The 13,805-nt window shown below is 36.1% G+C and overlaps 1 protein-coding gene across 3 annotated transcripts in view; it reads left to right on the top strand.

Annotated features, from left to right (window-relative positions):
* LRBA (LPS responsive beige-like anchor protein) overlaps nucleotides 1-13,805 on the top strand; it is a 731,121-nt gene that overhangs the window by 682,118 nt on the left and 35,198 nt on the right. For 2 of the 3 annotated variants that reach the window (XM_032332488.1, XM_032332485.1), the window contains 3 exons: nucleotides 679-871; nucleotides 5,662-5,724; nucleotides 11,002-11,157. In XM_032332488.1, the coding sequence (XP_032188379.1) occupies nucleotides 679-871; nucleotides 5,662-5,724; nucleotides 11,002-11,157 (412 nt within the window). The remainder of the gene's footprint in view (nucleotides 1-678; nucleotides 872-5,661; nucleotides 5,725-11,001; nucleotides 11,158-13,805) is intronic. The other variant, XM_032332486.1, reaches the window with a different exon arrangement.

Below are 13,805 nucleotides of genomic sequence, written 5' to 3'. Positions count from 1 at the left end.
TATAGCAGAAATGAGCAGCATTTGCATTATAATAGGGCAGTGTTTATGACTTGGTACACTATATAAATATATTGTTTTTACAAGTACATTTAATTATGTGTTGCTTTGAAACACCTTTATAATTAAGTTTGTATATTATGTCTAAGTTTTTTCTCGACTGTAATAATACATACATGCTGTATAACTATTGTTTATAAGTATGTTTGTTTATTTCTTTATTATCTCTTTATTTAATTGTCAAAATCTTCATGCTAACTAAGCACAACTTTTGATGATCTTTGGAAGTTACCCTGTCTTGCTTTTGTACCTATTGCCTATCCTCATTCTCTTTTTTTTTTGTACTTGACATATATTAGCAATTGGAATGGTTTAATGCAATCTCCAATACTTTGCCTACCTAGAATCTAAATCACATCATTTCTTTAGTCCTTCATGGTAGTGGGGTGGGGAAGGGAGCTAATCTATGGATTCAGTCACCAAAACATTCAACTAAAGACATACATGAAAAACAAGCCAGTCCTAATTGCTGTTTCTATAAACCTTTCTGCTCACCACACTCCCAGTTGCAACTTGTGTTAACATAGTCTTTCCTCTTCTTTTCCTGCACCCTCTCTCTTTCTCGTCTTCCGTTGTCTTTTCCTTCTTGTATATTTGGGTCTTGTCATGCCCACTCAACAGTATCTCCTCCTGCAGAGTCCATTGATGTTCACAGACCAAGCCCAGCAGGATGTTATCATGGTCCTAAAGTTTCCCTCCAACTCCCCTGTCACTCATGTGGCAGCTAACACCCAGCCTGGCTTGGCAACTCCTGCTGTGATCACAGTCACTGCTAACAGGCTCTTTGCCGTGAACAAGTGGCACAACCTTCCTGGTAAGTAAAAAGCTATCATCCTGCTGCATAGTACCTGCTGAACATTGTAGAAAGATACTGTAATATCCACTTCAGTATGTTATGTCTCAGCATTGAAGCTTTTTGATTTCAAGCATTAATCTCAATCAAAATCTCTAATAGCTTGAAAGGCTTAAAGAAGTCCCCTCTGAGGCATAGGATACAAATGTTAAAACATAAACTATTCTTTGGCATCTGGTGGTTTGTCTTTATTCCTTTTAGATAAATATTATTTCTCTATCTTAATATAATTATATTCCTTATTGTGTCCATAAATAGTATATATTTATTTATCTTATGGTCTCCTTTTTTCCACTTATCATGTACTCATCACTTTTGATTGTCTACTTAGGTGCCTTTTGCGGATGACGTCATAGTATTTGTCATGGATAATAGAAAAAAGAACATGTAAATTACACAGCCAAAATACTACATACCTATAAGTACATTCTATTTTTCCATTAAGTGTTAGGGTAACCATGGCCCGATATTGAAATAACCATTAGAATCATAAACCAAAGTTTGAGGAGACCAGAGAGTTCATCTACTCCAGCCCCACGTTTTACCAGTGAAGATACTGAGCCCCAGGGATCTTGCCTTGTTTAGTATCACATATGGCCAGTCAGTGGCAGAGCCAGGTTTGAACCCAAGTCTTCTGACTTTAATTTTATGATCACCCTGCTATGATTTATTGCCTCTCATTAGAACAGGAATGTTGAGATCTGGATCTAGCACTGTTCTTTTTGGCCACTACTTGGAAATTCTGTTTTTAAGAAGGAAAATCTTTTAAAGTCCTGAGGATTATAGGTTTTTTTCCAAGCCATTGTTTTAGGTAGGAAATTTTAGAAGATAGATTTTAATAGTCTGATAACTTGTCATTAAATCTGTAAAGTGTGCATAAGTACTGCTCATTATAAAACCTGAACTGGTTGCAAAAAATACAAGTTCAACAGGGCCTAAGCTCTTCGAATGGAACAGAATTGAATTGACATTCAAGCAGAAACTTGGTGCACTGACTGTTCAGTAAGGTTACCCATCATGAAGAATCTGTGGTTGGTATCAGAATTTATTAAATAAGGCCACTTTCCTGGCTATTAGAAAGGAAATGAATGCCCATATTTGATTAGAGAGTAGATTTCAGAAAAAATAGAGAAGGTAGAAATCGAGGCAGGTGTATCTTATCTTTATTTTTAGGTCCTTTTATTCCTTTTTCTTCCAGTGAACTTATCTTACAGTGGTAAATGTGCATACAGATGACATATTTTGGGACTAAAGATTATCATTTAACAGATGTGGTTTTTGGATTTTCTAGTACCACATGTTAGAGGAAGAGCATGCTGCTGGTGTATTCTATCAAATACACCAGAGGACTTACCTTGTCAATGTACACTTACTCTCGGAGCTGTGCAGAAGCCCCGGTGTGTGGCAGCATCAGGGCCAACACAAAGGATGCCTATCCTGGGGGCTGTTTGTGGCCACTCTGATGCCAGTTCAAACAGAGTGACACCATGTGTAAGGAGAAACAAACCTTTTCAGCTGGTGGAAAGCCCTGGCTACTCTCTGCCACAGTCTTTCCTTTAGTCTCACCAAGGGCAAGCTCAGCAGGAACGGAGCAGACACCACCCAAGGGCTACTTGCCAGGCCTCCAGCTGATCCTCTGAGGGTACTGATGACGGGCTCCTGGCACGCCCATCGCCAGCAAGCCCATTTCCCTGACTGGAAAACTTGCTTCTCTTAGTACTCGGTTGTCGGGTGTTCTTTTCCCTGCTTCCAATTTTTCCATAGATACGTAAAGTACCTCAGGGGCAGCATCCCTCTGCCGGACTAGCACTCACTGTACACCAGCAGTCTGCAGCCCAAGCTTACCGCTCTGTGAGAGGAAAGCTTGGAGGACTGCATGTTTTCCCAGTTCTTTGCCTGTTTTTCTCCCCAGTGAGCCTTCTTTGTGTCAGTGCTACTGAGGATGAAACCTCTCCATGAATGTCTAAGATTCATCATTGCTGATCTGTCAGGGGGGAATGTCGAGTCCAATTTTAGGCAAGCAGGCTTGAGTGAAAGAATCCAGACAGACCCAGAGAGCTCCCCGCCTCAAAATACCCATAGATTCTAATTAACCAGTGGGCTACTTACAGTGAGGCACAGTTCCCAAAGAGAGGAAGACTCCGTATGTTGCCGAATCCCCTCACTTTCTCCCTTTAAAAGCAGCTCCCACCCACTACCTCTTTGCAGACAGTCCCACCACTGCCCTCCAGCATATTCAATAAACTTCTCCTTTGTTCTGCCTCAGGTGAATTCTTTCACCTCCCATGCCTTTGGCTTCCACTCTGTGGATAGTCATCCCCCATTTGGGGACCCCTACAATTGAGAGACACCCATTTAGACACAACTTGTACCTTGTGTTTTGTTCCCACACTCTGGCTCTGCACAGCAACTCCTCACCAGATAAATACATATGGGAATACACAGGTAGTTATCCTTCTACAGTGTGATCTCCGATTCTGAGATTATACCTACACCTAAAATATTAAGCATCCATTTTATTAAATCTGTGTCCCATTTTAAGTATGTTTATATAAATCTGATCTTTCATCCTATCTTGTTCTATCTTTCCCTTGCCTTAATATGCCTTGATTTAAAACAAATGTCAGGAACAAAAATGTCAGAAATCCCTAACAGTCTTGATACAGTGAATATCAAATTCATGTTATGCTACTTTTTAAAAAAATTTAGATTCTGGTCCTTTTCTAAGAAACTGTGATTTCTGTAGTTTGTTCATTAGACAGCTAGCTCCTGTCATTTCTTTCAACTGTTTCTGAGTCCCGATTTTTAAAAAAAAGGAAAAAAAAAAGCTTTATTTTTCCTTCTCCTTCACAGGACTTTACAGGGCCTGTGAACAAAATAACAGAATAGCAGCTAATGTTATAGAGCATTTTCTAGGTTCTAGATACTGTTTTAATCACTTTTCATGTATTAACTCACTGAATTTCCTTAACAGTCTTAGGATTAGGATGTAGGTTATATATTTAGGTTGAACCATTTGAAATTGCCTCTTTTTAGTCAAAATGTCAGGTATTATTAATTCCATATTGTTCAGTCTAACCCATTTTACTGATCAAGAAACTGAAACACAGAGTCTACCTAACTTGCCCAAGGTCACACGGGCAGTCAGCATTGTAGCAGTCAGCAGCACTGGAATTTGAGGCATGGCCAAAGAAAGTTACCCTCCTAAATTTCACTGACACTGTGTCTTTCATGTCTCTGCGATCCCAGATTCTAAGAGAAGTAGAGAAAAATTATCAAAGTGTTAATGTTGATCAACACTGGTATTACTGGAAGTAAAGGGCACTGTTGGGTGATTTAGAGGCTATGGTGCATTCTCCCTGAACATTCCCTGTATGTGTCCTGTGAGTTCTTTGCTGGCAGAGCCGGTGATCAGCAGAATGTATCTTCGGTAAAACAGACTGTTATATAGAATCCTTTCTTCAGCTACTTTAATTTCTTATACATACTCAACTATAATTTTTAGTGCTAACATTGTACTTACACAGGTATTTTATCAGTATTAATGATCTTTGAAACCACCTTGAAAAGTTGGTATTTGCTAATGGGGAAATGATGACATAATAAGTTTTAAAAATAATCTAATGAAGTCATTGGAATGTACCCCATTTTTCTTTTCAGCTCCTCAAGGACAGTCTGAAAGATTTCCTAAAATATGACAGTATTAAGCAGAGTTTTCTGATACCAACTAAGCAGTAGTTTAAATGCTGATGAGTCTATAAAAGGGAGATACTGACCAGAGTGAATGGCTGAGTCATTCAGGGAAAATAATTTGGGAAAGGGCCAGAGTTTAACTGTCAGAATCACAAAGCTGAAAAGATCTTCTCCAAACCCTTAATTTTTGGGTTTATGCTTGCCTAAGTCTGCGTAAGCAGCGGGCAGTGGCTCCTGCTCCCTAACTCTCTTCCTCTTTACCCTAGGTCCTTCCTCCTTTCACAAGGGAACTGCCCTCTGAATCTCTTTTCAATAACAAAATAAGTATGCAAGAATCTTTAGAACCATTTTGAGAATTGAACGAACTGTTCTTAGTATGGATTGATTTTTGTTTTTCATTTGCTTCTCAGAGTATTTTTAAATTGAAACCATGGAAATATTAAATATTAATAAAACTTTTCTTAAAAACCTCAATCCAATCTTGAGGAAAACATTTCAGCCAAATGCACTTAACTAAAACATTTATCTGCGGATAGCTTTCTTTATTTTTATTCAAACTTTCAATTGATTGGTTTTAAGTGATGGATGAAACATTAAATGTTCCCTGACTTAGAGCTTTCCCTTTCTCCATCATAAATTGACGTTTTTGTGGATCCTTTGTGCTGCAGCATTCAAAACTGCCTTTTTAAGAAGTAACAAAAAAACAGTATTTGCTACAGTCAGCAGATGGTTGTCACATTTTGTTTTCAGCGCGCTTTACCACTTAATTTTGTTTTGTTGCAGCATCAGAGGTTGCCAGTCAAGCATCTGCTATAGCTTATGGCCCAGGACTGGAGCCACTGCTGATGGCACATGTTCAGAACAGCACTAATCTAAAATAAATGTTTCATAAGCTAGCCATAAAAGCACCTGGATTTTTTTTTCTTTAAATTTCACAAAAGTGATTGAGAGATTTGGAGGTTGGAAGCAATTCTATGTAAGACTTGACTTAAGCATTTTTATATAGTTTAGTATATGAAAAATAATGCTTTTTTTTTTTAATCTTTTGTGAATTCCAGCTCATCAAGGTGCAGTACAAGACCAGCCATACCAGCTGCCAGTGGAAATCGATCCTCTCATAGGTCTGTCACTTCTTTCTCTCTTTGCGATTCATTAAGCTCTGTATGGTGGCCCTGAAGTGTAGATTACAGTTGTTTTTCACTTGCTGGTTGCTGGGAATGGAATTTTCCTGATAAACCATTTGCATGCAAATTGGAATGCAATGAGCTGTGGCTATGCTGGTATTTCATCAACTCCCCCTCGTTGGTTTGCCTAATTTGAACAGGCCTAGGACGCGTGTCACTGAAAATTAATATGGATGCTGTAATAATGTGTGATTGAGAATGCGCATGAAGTACTGTCAGGATAATATTGGATCTTTTCATCACTCAGACTTGTTGATGAGCAGGAGCGAAGCACGTTATGATGAATTGGTGCACCGGTAATGTGATGGAGCTCCTTTGCTAGGGAAATTTTCATAATAACAGTGGGGTTCTTAGCAGCACTGTGTTGTGAAAAATAAAACTGTGGTGCCAGGGTTTCATCATTAAAGGAGATCAATCCTTTCTTCCTGGACCCTCTGTTCAGTCTGAGGGGATTAATGTGCAATTGCAGAGCAGTTTCGAAGTTGAAATATATTGCCCAGCCAATGGCAGTGTTAAGATATTTGTATTCATTTTCCTGTGGTCCTACAGCCCAATAAATTGCCATTGGAGGTTAAATTTGTTCAAGGGGGAAAAAAGGAAAAGGGAGGAGACCAGGAAGGGCCTTTGGGATGAAATGAGCATCCCTGGCAGATGACTTCGAATACTTAATTGTTTCTGTGCTTTTTGAGTCAGTTAGTTGAAATCTCTAGTTTAACATTTTTCATCTCATGGGTGGGGGATTTCGGATGTGGCTTCACTGAGAATGTTACTGATATGAACATATTAACATTTCTTGTTTTTAAAGATGCTATTCAGTAACTTTTAGAATAAAAAAACTTAATTGCCTAGTTGTAGGGGTATGCTACCGATTTGGATGTTTAGCTTGTAATTTTGTTAAATTTCCTGGGCACATAAGTTTGTTAAAAATTTTTAAGTTTTTAAATAAAGCAGATGAGTGAGCTGACTTATTTTAAAATCCAGGGTGTTCCCTATGTGTGGGTCACCTTTTTTGTCTTTAAAACCCTTATTTCAGTAGAAAGCTAAGTGACTACCATTTGCAAATGAATTAAAATAACTCACTAAAAGCTCAAAACTGATTCATTTATCAGTCCCCAACATACAAGCAGAAATCTAAGAAGGAATTATCCACCGCAAGGATAAATACTACTCTGATTCCTAAATCATCTTTTGCTTTGAGTACTTATGATTTGCCATATGTTAAAAAATAAAGTGTTCACTTGGGTAAAGTTTTAAAAGTCAGGAAAATAAAGTCCACTTGATAGGTCCTTTAAAAACATTATTTATGAAGTATAAATCAGCATTTACCATAAAACTTTACAACGAATATCCTATAGTCAAGTCTAATTAAATGATTGAGCAAACTGTCACCCTTCACGACGATCAGGCATGGGTAAACTTTTTTGGTAAAGGGCCAGATAGTAAGTACTTTAGGCTCTGTAGACCATAAGGTCTCAGACACAACCCCTTAGCTCTGTTATAGCACAAAAGCAGCCATAGACAATATATAAACAAATGAGTATTGCTATGTTCCAGTAAAAGTTTATACACAAAACCAGGCCCAGGCCATAGTTTTCTTCCCTAGTCTACATTACTGGTCACTGGACCATTCACTCCTTTATCCCCTAAAATACTGTTTAAAACCATGTTACCTTGGGGCACCTAGGTGGCTCAGTGGGTTAAAGCCTCTGCCTTCGGCTCAGGTCATAATCCCAGGGTCCTGGTATGGAGCCCTGCATTGGGCTCTCTGCTCAGCAGGGAACCTGCTTCCCTCTCTCTCTCTGCCTGCCTCTCTGCCTACTTATGATCTCTGTCTGTCAAATAAATAAATAAATAAAATCTTAAAATAAAATAAAATAAAACCATGTACCTTCTCACATATGTGTAATGTAGCATCTGAAAGTTTTCACCACAAGTTTATATAGTTGCAAAGGTTATTTTTGCATAACGTGTGCAACTTTAAATATATCCGATGGAATTTAAATATCAAAGTGAATTGATAGTCACCACTTTCTGTTTTTAAAAAAATGTACAAACAAGCTCTTTATGGTTGAAAATTTTGTATTATTCCTTTTTTCATCTTAAATTTATATTTTTATCCTGCTTCCCCTACACAATTTTGTTTTAACTTTTCAAAACTAATTACCCTATTTTACTTTTCAGCAATAAAAATATGTGGAAAATTAAACATAGGTCTGTAAATTTAAATGTTAAAATTTCCTATGACCATAAGACTCAGGTTTTCTAAAAACTAATCTGCACTGAGTTATCATTACAAATATTATGAATGCCCACTTATTAAAATTATAAATTTTAATAGATATTATTAAAAAAATAAACATTTATTGGAAATATATCTTTAATGAAATGGATAGGGCTTCCACTTCCTCCCATCTTTGCTCAGATATTCATGAATGAGCACTATTTGTTGCTGAATGAGACGGAATTCCTCAATGGTTCTATCCTGTCTTTTTTTTTTTTAAGCTGGTGGAAGCTCTGAGGAAAGTTACTCACATAAGAAAATAGATGGCAAAAGAAAGAATTTTGTTTTAACAATGTCAAATCTTTGAACTCTTTCCAAATTATGTGACAAAATTTATATAGTAATCTATTATTAAGAATTATTTTCATGGTCTATCATTAAATGATCATTTTAACTATCTATCATTGAAATTTATTTTTAATGATCAATTGAAATTATGATGCGATCCTCCTACCATTTTATTGAAAGCAATGAATTGGAAACCACCTGCCCTGCAGAATGATTTGATACCTTGGCATTCACTTTTCAGTCTCACATCAGTATTTTGAATTGTCCCTTTATTTGCATCTCAAGAGATTTTTATACCCTGAGATAAAGTACCATAGTAAGATTCTGGACAGGAAGGAAACATGCCTTTATTTCATTTAGTGGAAGAAGAGTATGTAAAAAGAGATGTGAGGAAGGAAAACTCATAGGAGAGTTCTCGGGCAAATCCGATTCAGAGAAGAGAACATATAAAAGTTGAGGAACTAGAAATTGATTCCCTTAAAACCATCTGTGCCTGTTTATCCCTTGGGAAATCTTATACCACCCTCCTGCCAGGGGTATGCATGCCCCAGTTTGAAGACTGCTTATCTAGACAAATATACCTAATTTTCATTAAATAAAAATACCTTCAGTACTGAATCTCCAGAGACAACAAGATAAAGGAGAGGCAGTTGTGAGGTAGATAGGTTATATAGATTGGATGGTTGGACGGATGGATGGATGGGGGAGAGTTGCAATATTAAATTATAGGTAAGCATTTACTTAGAAAATAGTTCATCTGAGTGCTGAAAGAGCATCAGCCTTTGCCCATTGGAGAGAGGGGGTACATTGTGGTCACTCAATTCAAAATTATGCATGTGCCCAGATTGGTGAAACGAGGTCCTCCTAAGAGACCATACCCCCCCAAAAAAGAAAAGGTCGAAGACCAGTGAAGGTTTATATCATAGAAACAAGTCATATAAATAATAACAAAAATAACCATTTTTAGTTTTCATATGGAATGAAGTACTGTAGTGACCAGTATAGAAAGAACTACACACCTTGTCTTTAATTGCTAGATTTCTTGGAATAAAAGATCTAAATTGTACCACACAGCTTCACTGCAGTAGGATACTAATGTCTCTCTTTGATGCACTATGATCCCCATAAAAGCTTTTTTCATTTGCCATCAGCTTCCCTTTGTGTGGGAAGGAGATAACAAGGGAGTGATCACCAAACAGAAGTCTTTCCTTTTGTACTACTGCTGTCACTTTCTAGTTCATTAATCCCCCAAAAGTATATGAAGCTTATTATCAAATAGTTATCTAACAATCTTACACAGTTAAGTCGTATAGACAGATGCTAGCAGAATCTTGCCGTGTGTCTATGTATACATTTGCCATGTCGTGTTTGCCATGAGAGCAGGGAAGTTTATTTTTGTGTCCCCCAGTGATTCCCAGTACAGCACTGGAAAGTATTTTGAACACTTTTTTTCTTCTGCATTACTTTTTGAGCCTTCTCTTAGGTTGGTCACATTAACTTAGTTATGATGTAAAATGAATATTTTTCTATTTTTTATTTTTATCAATAATGCATTTATATAAAAAATGAATAATGCATTTATAGGTTGAGGTTAAAAAAAAAAAGCCCTGAATACCATGATGCAAAGAATGTAATGATCAGATGCAAAAATTTATTTGTTTTTATTTCTGATACAGTCAAGTTCCTTTGTTACTATAAGAACCATCTTTTGTATCAGAAAGTTGGTGGTGAAATAGCTCTTAGGTCACTAGAAAGAAAGCTTTCTCTTTGGTTGGCCTCATGGTTCCAAAAAACGCATCTCAGTGAAAATTCCTTTTCTGATAATGACACATGATAGTATATTTCTAAAGGATTATTACTCTTCCTATGTGCTTGATGTCGCTCTGTGTCTGACCTTGTGTCTTGTGACAAACCCCATATCAGGTGCTCTGTAGGGCTTTGAAAACACACTGCCAGGCTGTCTTGTTTTATTGCTTACATAAGGAGTAAGAAAGTGGCAGTGTGCTGTGCGTTGACTTTTTCAATTACGAGTATCTTTAATAAATATTCATTCTACCCTTTCCCTACATGCAAGTGCAGGTGTAAACAGGGAAATGGGAGTTCACATCTAGTCAAATTAAAGACCTGTTAAAGCCAAAGTACTCCAAGGTGCTACAATATTTCAAATATATGACATTTAAATTCTAATATCTCTTTCCTGTGACAAAAAGTTAAAGGTAATAGATTGTCACAACAGGAATCTATTCTCATGGCAATGGGTGTAATGAGATTGTCAGAAACACAAACCTAACTGTGGTGCAGTCTGGAGACTGTAATCTAGTTTGGTCCTGCCAAGAGCTAGAAAGCATGTTCTGAGAATTGTGTACTATTTTGAAACTGTAGTATGTTATTATTTTTCCCTCTAGGCAAAATTTCTCATGAGATGTTGAATTTAGCTACCTACATTCTCCCAACAACTGGATATATTTTCCTGTTTGGTTTTTCAAATACTATTATGTTCAAATTTTAAAATTAAAGATCAAATATTCTTATCCCGGAATGTGTTGCATCCGCCCCTCACTCCCCACCCCCCCCCATTACAAACTATAGGATTTTTGTACATATGTGGGTTTAGCAGGATTTCTGTTCTGCTTCTGTTCTCACAGCCGGCAATACAGGAATGCACAGGAGGCAAATCACTGACCTTTTAGACCAAAGTATTCAAGTCCATTCCCAGTGCTTTGTCATCACTTCGGACAACCGCTATATTCTCATCTGTGGCTTCTGGGATAAGAGTTTCCGAGTCTACTCTACTGACACAGGTAACTTACTTTCTTCAGTGAACTAAGGTTAACTACAAGTAGCACTGAGAGGCTTAGAATGATCTCTCATCTTCCTTTCAGTAATTACAAAGTTGTAAAATGTATAACATAGCGACACTGTTTTTCCCTTTTAAGTAAAAATCTATTACATAGTTCACTATGAAGTTAATTTCAGCATGTTTTTAAGAGGCAGTTTTTTATAGGAGTTGTGTCTCCCAAGCCTCATGCTCAGAGAATGAATGATTCTTTTGCAATCATATCCAGGTATGTAAATGCCATACACACATGTACATGCATAATAATACAGCAGATGCCCATGCATACTGATGTATTTTCCCACAGTTTTTCCTTCCTGGAAATTGTCATTAAGTGTATTTCTTAGTAGTAGATACCTTGCCTCCACTCAGTTCTGCTAGTCCCTTGCTGAAAGCTACACCATCATGAAGGAAAGTAGCTGACTGCTGATTTTATATGTGACAAGAGCTCTCGTTAGAATATAAAATTTTAAGTCCATATAGTCATTTGCATGCATCTCCCTAAGGGACAAACCAAGATCAACTCACTATTAAGATGGAAGATCCAATCTAGTAAAATATTTCTAAGTTTTTGTATATAAGACATTGAGAAAAGTTGAAAAGTTTAAGGAAGTCTCTCTAAAGTATTTTAGAAGCTGTTAGAGGAAGAAATCAACTTGTGATAAATAGGTAGTTGAACATTTGAAAGAATTAATATTAGATATTAACATATCAGAACTTGATAATACTGTGGAAGCAGATTATTTCAACTAAAGCTAAGATCTACAAATATCTTGCTTAAATATCGTAGGAATAGGAAATTATTTTTAATTCAAACTTCTAGTTCAATGTTTTAGAGTAAATTATTTTTCAGTCTTGCTAATAATCTTTATAGAATGCATGAATCCTTGCTTCTGCCTTAATAAGTATAATATATTGAAAAATTAATTGTTTATTATTCAAGGACTTTGTCCTTAAGCTGATAGTATTTAATACAGCCATGAGAAAGTAGCGAAAAATAGTCAAATATGTACTGTTCGTATAGGACCCTAGAAGTCGTTTATGCCATGAGGTCCTTTTTTTTTTTTTTTTTTTTTTTTTTTTTTTTTTTTTTTTTTTTTTATGGAATCAGTGATCTAGTTTTCTTATAATTTGCATCCTACCTTCTGTAGGCCCAGAAAGAAAATCATTATTCAAGTCTTTCTCATTAAGTAGTACTTACTGCATGTTTGGGTCTATGAGGTTGATTGCTACTGAGCCTAAAACTCCTCTAGAATTCTTTAAAAATGCCATGGGAATTGATGTGTTCCTAAAATTTATTATTATTATTGCAACAAATTTTGTCTGATTTAATAATTAAATTTAAAATTTAACCTCTTCTTTCACTATTTTGATAGCTTAAAATCATTTAACCTTAAATTGTGCTCCCTTTTGTAAAACATTCAGACTAAAATTGCTACGTTCCTCTACAGAACTTTCTTAAACATTCTCTTAGATTGCTTATGGTTTTTTACACATTTAAAAAATTATTTTATAATTTACATACAATAAAATTAATTCTTTTTGGGTTAAAGGTCTGTAAGCTTGGGCAGCGTGCAGAATTACGTAACTATCACAATAAAGATGCAGAGCAATTCTGTCATCCCCTAAATTCCCTGTACTGTCCTTTTATAGTCCCCCTTTTCCCCCACCTCAGCCTTGCACTACAGAACTATTCTTCATATCTATAATTTTGCATCTTCTAGAATGTTATGTAAGTGGAATCATATATTATGTCAATCTTTAGTTTTGACATTTGAGGATTTTTGAGCTTGCTGACATTCCATGTCATTTTTAAAAAGCACTGAATATTAATATTTGTAGAGTTAACCTCACCGTTATGTAATACTAATAATTAAAATAACACTGTCACACCGTTCTTCAGAATTTACAGAGTTCTTTCATATGCATGATATTGTTTCAGCCTCATAGCAGTACTGTGAGGTAGATAGAACAGGTATCTTTATCCCCATTTTTCAGATGATGAAACTGAGGTTTAGAAAGGTTTATAACGTGTTGAAATTCGTATAGACAGTGGTGATTGAACTGGGCTTTGGAGACAGCTCTTCTGACTTCAAATGTAGCATTCTTTGTGATTCCACCATATTATCTTATATAGGTGTACCTATCAGTATTGGTTAATTTGGGGGAAAATGTTATAATTTACAACACTAAGTTCCTAGCATATCTTCCATGTTACATTAGACTTGATAAGCTAAATAACATTCCAGACTTGATAAACTGGATATCATTCCTAACCAACTCTTTCCAAAAACCTTCCACTTTACTGTTTGTTTGTTTTTTTAAATATGTGAGTGTGTGTGTGTATGTAAAACATTTTTGTAAGCAGTAGCCTTATTTTAAACTTCTTTTCAGTGGGACTTAGCTTGTACAGTATTTATACCTGCCAGAAAAGTTACGAAAAAAATCCTGAAATGATAGTCCTAGTATCTTAATATCTTATATACAAACTCTGATGGTAGTTTTATTTAAAATAATTTCAGTTAGGGTAAATATGTGTTTGTGCTTTTTGACAACAGGAATATTAAATATTTTCTCCTTAAAAGTTTGTCAAAGAAGCAAGAGGAAAATTTT

The sequence above is a fragment of the Mustela erminea genome, chromosome 2, assembly GCF_009829155.1.
Source record: "Mustela erminea isolate mMusErm1 chromosome 2, mMusErm1.Pri, whole genome shotgun sequence".
In the NCBI taxonomy this organism is placed as follows: Eukaryota; Metazoa; Chordata; class Mammalia; order Carnivora; family Mustelidae; genus Mustela; species Mustela erminea.
Note: the sequence above shows the minus strand (reverse complement) of the source record. Positions and strands in the feature narration are given on the sequence as shown.